At 40.4% G+C, this 7636-nt stretch overlaps 1 protein-coding gene across 11 annotated transcripts in view; it reads right to left on the bottom strand.

Annotated features, from left to right (window-relative positions):
- Positions 1 to 3617: 3617 nt before the first annotated feature.
- Positions 3618 to 7636, bottom strand: part of CCDC62 (coiled-coil domain containing 62) — a 42009-nt gene continuing 37990 nt past the window's right edge. For 8 of the 11 annotated variants that reach the window (XM_046025747.1, XM_046025751.1, XM_046025758.1 and 5 more), the window contains one exon: positions 3618 to 5305. In XM_046025747.1, the coding sequence (XP_045881703.1) occupies positions 5252 to 5305 (54 nt within the window). In that variant the 3' untranslated portion in view covers positions 3618 to 5251. The remainder of the gene's footprint in view (positions 5306 to 7636) is intronic. The other 3 variants (XR_006821089.1, XM_046025748.1, XM_046025749.1) reach the window with 3 other exon arrangements.

The raw sequence follows: 7636 nt of genomic DNA, 5'->3' as shown, positions 1-7636 counted from the left end.
AGTAAGCCGTCCCCTTTGCGCATCTCTAACCTAACAGCATCCCTCTTCCACGCGGGACTGTGGGATGAATCTTCGGAGGCTGCAGGCTCCTCATGCGGACACCTTGACAGAGCCGAGGAACTGCGAGGGAAAGAGGACAGGCAGGGCCCGGACAACCTGCAGACAGATCTGAACACAACATAGGGCTGGGCCATCAAAGTGTATGGTTAACGACGCCACAGGAGGTCATGGGAGTCTTTAAAAAACATTATTATTGGTTTCCTTTTTAAATTATCCGTCACAAGACTGAAGTAAAAAAAAAAAGAATACATAATGTTTTTTATATATATTTATAAATATAAATATATATTTATATATTTTATATACATGTATTTTATATATTTTATATATATATAATCAGTCACAGTTCTCCCAAATATATGCTATCAAATTTTTTTTTTTGCCATCCTCAGTTTTTCTCTCAAAATATAGGTGTGAAATTGCCCAATACATGTACTAAAGACCGCCCTTGAAAAGGAAGTGTGATGCCTGAAGATGGTCTCCCCTTCTGTAACTTCATGGATTAATCTCGGCTTGCCCCCACATGGACCCTGGATACTTGAAAAGCTGTATTTGACCAGGCTCTCTTCTGACTCTACCAAAAAGAAATTAACCGTGCTATATCTAATTCCAATCCCAGAAAGATCTCTCTACCAGAATAACAATGGCTAATGTTCATCAATTGCTTATTATTTGCCAGACACTGAGCTAAGTCCTTCATATGTACTGTTTCATTTTTAATCTCCAGCTCCCGGGTCAAGAGCTGTGGCTTGCTGGCTCCAGACCAGCTGTTTCTCAGACTCCTTTTTCCACATTGAACAAAACCAAGTTATCCCATGAACTTCATACTTAACATAGCACCTTCTTTCAAACCAGGCAACGACCTCTCTGGGTTGAGAACATCTGCCCCCGTGACTTAACATTAGCAACCAACTACCTCTCTTTTTAATAATAGTTGATTACTGGGGTCCGAGAGCACTTGGCTAAAATATCTCTAGTGACTTACAACGCATCTGCTTGTATGGAAGCTTTTGAGCCCTGGGAGGAAAGGACCACACCATCTTACTCCGTTTTATGATCTCCGTGCCTAGCAGGGTGCCTGGCACATTAGCAATGTTCAATAAATGTGTGAAATGCAAGGTTGAAAAAGTGAGTAAATAACTTGCCATAATTTAGTACACTTCAACACATGGCTTAGTTTTATAAAACGAGCAGCCGGGACACGGGGATGTAAGCTTCCCCACTCTGAATTTGTCCAGGTTCATTGCTGGTACCACCTCTAGGAAGGAGACCCAGTTCTAGCACTGGCTCTGTCACTGATGGGCACCAGAATCAGGGTGCCATTTTGGTCTATCTCCAGGGCTGTTTCATGCTTCCCAAAGGCTATTACAAAGGCAGAGGATTTGGGTTATGAACACCTCATTTCAAGAAAAACCCAAGAAAGATGAACAGTAGGTTTTACGTCATTGGGTTTACTGAGATGATGGAGCTGCAATCCCCACACTGCCTCGCTGACGTGTATCACTGGCCCCGACCTCTCTGTCCAGCTTCATCTTGCGCCATCCTTATCCATCAGGTCTGAAAATGCATCATGCTCCTTTCCACCTCAGGGCCTTTGCGTATGCTGTTAGCATTCTGAGGAATGCTCTTCCTCTTCCTGTTTGCTGATTGGCATCTACTTATCTTTCAGTTTTTAGTTCAGGGAAGCCTTCCCTGAAGCCTCTGCCTTTGACCTACGCCCCTGATGTATGTTGTCACAGTAGCTCTGAGCTTTATTTCATAGCACTTCACCAGTTTTTCATGACCTATTTGTGATTATTTAATTAAGGTCTGTTTCCTTCACTGTAAACAAGGATTCAGTTTGCTTTGCTCACTGTTGTGTCTCCAGTGGCCAGCAAAGCAGTACTTACTGTGGGCTCAAATGATTTTGGTTTTTGTTAGATGTCCTAAGTGTGCACTTGGCTGAGAACCCAGAAATCATCCTTTATAGGACTGATTGAAGTGCCCTCCTCATCTGATAAACTCCTCTCAAAGACCACTCTGGTTCTGTGGTCCTGATTAATGTGTCTGGTTTCTTCATCTGAACCAACCTTACCCCACTAAGCCTCTGAATACCAGGCTTTTCTACTACAACTTTTTAGGTAAAACTGTTGTCAGTGTTTACATATGGATTCAGAATTTCTTTCTTTGGGGGTATTTCTGTTTCTCTTTAGAAGATCTGTCTACAAATTCTGAAAGCATCCTTACACCAGTCTCTTCTGATGGCTGAGATAATTTCTGGCGGGGGAGTTACAGTACCATTCTTCTTAAGACAGAAGAATGCCGATGACAAAATATAGCAGCTCAGTTTTCTCTCGCAACTCTTTCAAACAGATTGAGGGCTGACTCTTCCTAACAGAAACTGCTCATATATTTAAGTAACTTTCGGTTGAGACAGATAAGCTGCTAATAATATTAGATTCCCCATTTTAGTTATATGTGCTATAATTCAAAATAACATGGTGGGGTGAGATGGGTACTGTAGATATAATAATCGTATGAGCTCAAGTACATTTACCCATAAAATAATTTTTGACCTTTTTCATTCTTTGGTTTCCTGAAATTTTCCTACTTATTAGCATCTCATCAGTGTTCTACTTCTCTTTTCCCTGGGCAAGCTGGCATGTAGCCACGAACCCAGCATAAAGAGGAGAAATTTTCATATTTTGTGTATCAGACTGGAAATGAGCCTCTCTGGGGATATTTTAGGTTTCCAACAGCTCAGAATCAACTGCACCTTTCTCAGACTTCCTCTGCCCAAACCGGCCATGCCTGAGGGAGAAAGCAAGCATTTATAAAGAACACAGCCAAACCTCACCCAATTTCTCTTTTCAGCACCCTAATTAAAAAGGCTAAATGGGGTGGCTCCTCCACTCTCATGAAAATCATCTCTGAAGTACCACTGAAACCTTTCAACAAAGGGGCATTTATACGGCACAATAGAACCTTGATATCTGCAATGCTTAGGGAAAAAAAATACATTCCCATTCCTGAGGAAATTAACTTGCCAGGTTCGGTTTCAAGAGACTAACCTTCCTTATTTTGCTCCCGTATAATAGAAAGAAACCCGAGAAAATTCTTCTTCTTTATTATTAAAAATATTTTTTATTGAATGAAGCTGATCAATTCTCTTACAAGGAACAGAAACGCACACAGTATATTCTTTAAAAAATTAAATTATAAGTTAAAAGGGAGGTGTTTTAGTCTCTAATGATAAAAAAAAAAATGCATATAAAACCTGATCTTCCAGCAAGCTTTTGTTTGTGTAAGTAGATGGGACCTACTACAGACCCAGATGACATGGGGCTCTGTTCAGCTTTGGGACAGAAGGACCTCAATTGTCAGTAACTGAGGAGATACTTTCCAGTTAAAAATATTTTGTATCATATATCATTTTATGTCTATTCTACACAGCAAAATCCAGGGGTAAAGCCACCAGTGAAGAGAATACTACTTCTCATAGATGTGCAGCTGACTCTGATAAGCTGTCGGTTATAATTTAAATGTATGCACAGGTTTTTTTAAAAAGCAGATAGTTAAAACAGCATTTTACATGCAGGGGTTCTCTATTTGATGTCCACACTTTTAAAGAGCTTCTCTGGTATTTAATTGTAGTCTGCATCTTTACAGAGAAGTCCTTTTCTCTCTGAGCAGAATTCCAAGTTTGTATATAGAGAATACACAGTAAGGTCTAATTTCTTACACATTAAAAAAAAAAATGTCCTCAACATGAAAATGGTCAACTTGAAAACAAACAAAATATAGATGTTAAAAAATTAACTTTCAGTTTCTGCTTCCCTTTGGTATTAAATGTTGCTTACAAAGGACTACAATCCCCTTTTTGTTTTCAAGGTTAAGTATTAGGTATTGATGTCTGCTTCCTGCCTTCCAAAGATGAGAAATCGGCTTCTGCAGGACGGAAACACAGAGTTAATAAAATCAAGTCAAAGAGAGCACTGGGTAGTGTGCTCTAAGTTCCCAGTCTCTAAAAAATGAACTATACATCCAGATTTTTATCTACATAAGGTCACGTAAAATACCATAAATACGAAAACTTCTCAGCAAAGAGAGGAAAAAAGAGAGGAAGAGGGCTATCTACACTTAATGCTTTCACAGTGTTCTTGAGATGCTCTCTGCTTACAATGAAAGCATCTGAAATGATTACACTTTTTAACTTACCAAACTGGATTCTGAAGAAATTTTACATTTGAAATGCAGGTCTGATAGAAAGAAACACAAATCAAGAAAGTGCTTACTACATCAATGAACCTTTCTTTCTTTATTTTAAAGTTTTTATTTTTAAGTAATGCTACACCCAACGCGGGGCTCGAACTCACAACCCTGTGACCAAGCGTCCCATGTTCCATGGACTGAGCTAGCCAGGCGCCCCAGCCAATGAACCTTTTTATAAAACCTGAAACCCCATAAAAACACTTCTTTCCAGATAGCCAAATGAAATGCTTAAATGTTAATTTTAAGAGAGAAGCAGGAGGGAGCGGCACGGAGAGGGAAAGAGAGAGGTAGGCTCCACACCCAGCGTGGAGCCCAACGCAAGGCTGGATCTCACCACCCTGAGATCATGACCTGAGCCGAAATCAAGAGTTGGATGCTTAACCAACTGAGCCACCCAAGCACCCCTGAAATGTTAATTTAGATTCTGATTTTGAAAGCTGTCCATAGCTGTGCCTGGGTGGCTCAGTTGGTTAAGCATCTCTTTGGCTCAGGTCGTGATCCCAGGGTCCTGGGATGGAGCCATCAGGTTCCCTGCTCAGTGGGGAGCCTGTTTCTCCCTCTCCCTCTGCTGCTCTCCCTGCTTGTGCTCTCTCTGGCCTGCTTCTGTCAAATAAATAAATAAAATATTTTAAAAAATTAAAAAGGAAAGCTGTCTGTATTCACTTCCTTGTGTTTAAAATTCTGGGCACTGAGATCAAGAACTTTTTGATTTGCATTTCTCATACAAATAATTGACATTTTACTGATTAAATTCAGAAGGTATGTATAAATAGGTCAAACAAGAGAAAGGATTACAGATCAAACAAATGCATGGCCTTGACTCTACATTATCAATGTTCCCAAGTTACTTATTAAATATTAAGGGAGATAGAAGGGGAGATACACACAAAGGTGACTTACCTACGACCACAATGAACAGTGAAGTTGACTTTTGTGTTCTTCAATTACTAAGAAAGGTATTTTTCTGAGCTGACTCTTCTGCGACTTCTAAGTTCTATAATACAACTTCAAAATTAGTACCCAGGAGAGAAAAACTGGATAATACTTAAGACAATACACAAACATAGCAGAAATGCCTTTAGAACACCTTAAGGAATTAATGAAATACAAAGAAGTCATTTCATACAACTGCCATCCATCCAGCAAAGAGGTACTGATTTCCTATTTGTGTGTGGGGCCCTTTTGGATCTAACTGCCTGGTGGTGAGGTTGTGTTTGCTTTACCATGTATGTTATGCCTTCAGCTACGGCAATCAGCTAATGCCCAAATATAACTGACTCTTTAGACTATGTCATGAGCCCTTGATAGAGACAGTGGTCACCAACAGGAATGAACAACTCTTAAGTACCACTATTAATTAAAGTACCTATTACAGGCTTGGTTAGCACTGTTAGTCGTTTCAGGAGAGATATTTTTAAAAAGAAGAAGAAAAAAAGGAAAGAGGAGGAAGATACCTGGGAAGACATGGGTAGACGCGGGTGGTAAACTTTAGCACCGGGTAAGTCCCCCTTCTCAGCCCTTTTCTCCTCCCCGTGGGGCCTGCATTCGAGCTAGGCTAGGGTTATTCTCTGGGCTTTCACTCATGCTGTTTCCTCTCTGCTCAAACAGCCTTCCTATGTATTTTATAACCTGATTTTATTCATTTAGAAACATTATTCTAATGGGAGAAGATATTTGCAAATGACCTGGTGGATAAAGGGCTAGCATCCAGAATCTTTACGGAACTCAACAAAATCAATATCCCCAAAATAAGTAATCCAGCTAAGAAATGGGCAGAACACATGAACAGATATTTCTCCGAAGAAGACATGCAAATGGCCAACAGACACATGGAAAAATGCTCAGCATCACTCATCATCAGGGAAATACAAATCAAAACCATGGTATCACCTCACCCCTGTCAGAGTGGCTAAAATTAACCACTCAGGAAACAACAGATGTTGGTGAGGATGTAGAGAAAGGGGAGCCTTTTGCACTGTTGGTTGGAATGCAAACTGGTGCAACCACTCCGGAGAACAGTATGGCAATTCCTCTAAGGTTAAAAATGGAGCTCCCCTACGACCCAGCAATTGCATTAGTAGGTATTTATCCAAAGGACAGAAAAATGCTGACTCAAAGGGTAACATGCAACTGATGTTTATGGCAGCACTATCAACGATAGCCCAATTATGGAAAGAGCCCAAATGTCCATTGACTGATGAATGGATAAAGAAGATATGGTGTATATAGACAACGGAATGTGACTCAGCCATCAGAAAGAATGAAATCTTGCCATTTGCAATAACATAGATGGAACTCGAGTGTATTATGCCGAGCGAACTAAGAGAAAGACAAATACCATATGGTTTCACTCAAATCTGGAATTTAAGAAACAAAACAGATGAACATAGGGGAAGGGGAGGAAAATTAAAATAAGATAAAAACAGAGAGGGAGACAACCGTAAGAGACTCTTAACTAGAGAGAACTGAGGGTTGCCGGAGGGGAGGTGGGTGGGTTGGGGGTGGGCTGAATGGGTGATGGGTGTGAAGGAGGACAGGCTGGGATGAGCACCAGTGTTACGCGTAAATGACGAATCACTAAATTCTAGTCCTGAAACCAGTACTACACTACATGTTAACTAACTTGGATTAAATTAAAAAAAAAAAAAAAGAATACATATCAAAATGAGTAAACATCATTCTAAAGGGGATCTATAGGGTTTATCAGCCTGTGATTTAAAAAAAAAAAAAAAGTTAAGAGCCCTAAGAGCCTTGGCAGACAACACCAACAGTCTCAAACCAGCAATGAGAATGTCCAGTCCCACGTACTTGTCAAAAAGTCCAAATTCAGATTCCAGCGGAATCTCTCCCCCTCCCCACCTCTCAGGTAAGTAGGAAGCCTGTAGGGGAAGGTGATGTGGTCAGCTGTGCAATGTTTTATTCTTTCTTTCCTTTTTTCCTCTTTTTAAATTATTGGGGGCTCTTGTTAAAGAGGTAATACACTAACATAAAATAAACATATATTCTTCTCCCCATCCCCTTTGTACATGTGAAGAATACCACAGAGACCCTTCAATATCTCGCTTCTATTCACTTATTAATACATCCTGGGAGTATTTCCACATCCCAGGTCTTCCTCATTCGGGTTAACGGCTCCGTAATGTTACACTCTGTGGACATGCCATCATGACTCCCTCAGTTCCTTTTTGCTGGACTTTCGCTACTACAAAGCAATCCTGCAACGAAAAGCTTGTACCCGGGGCCACTTTATACACATGTGGGTGTACTTGTAGGAGAGAGTCCCAGAGTGATACTGCCGTGTCAAAGGATCAGTTCTGCAATTTTT

Source organism: Meles meles, chromosome 12 (genome assembly GCF_922984935.1).
Source record: "Meles meles chromosome 12, mMelMel3.1 paternal haplotype, whole genome shotgun sequence".
Classification (NCBI taxonomy): domain Eukaryota; kingdom Metazoa; phylum Chordata; class Mammalia; order Carnivora; family Mustelidae; genus Meles; species Meles meles.
Note: the sequence above shows the minus strand (reverse complement) of the source record. Positions and strands in the feature narration are given on the sequence as shown.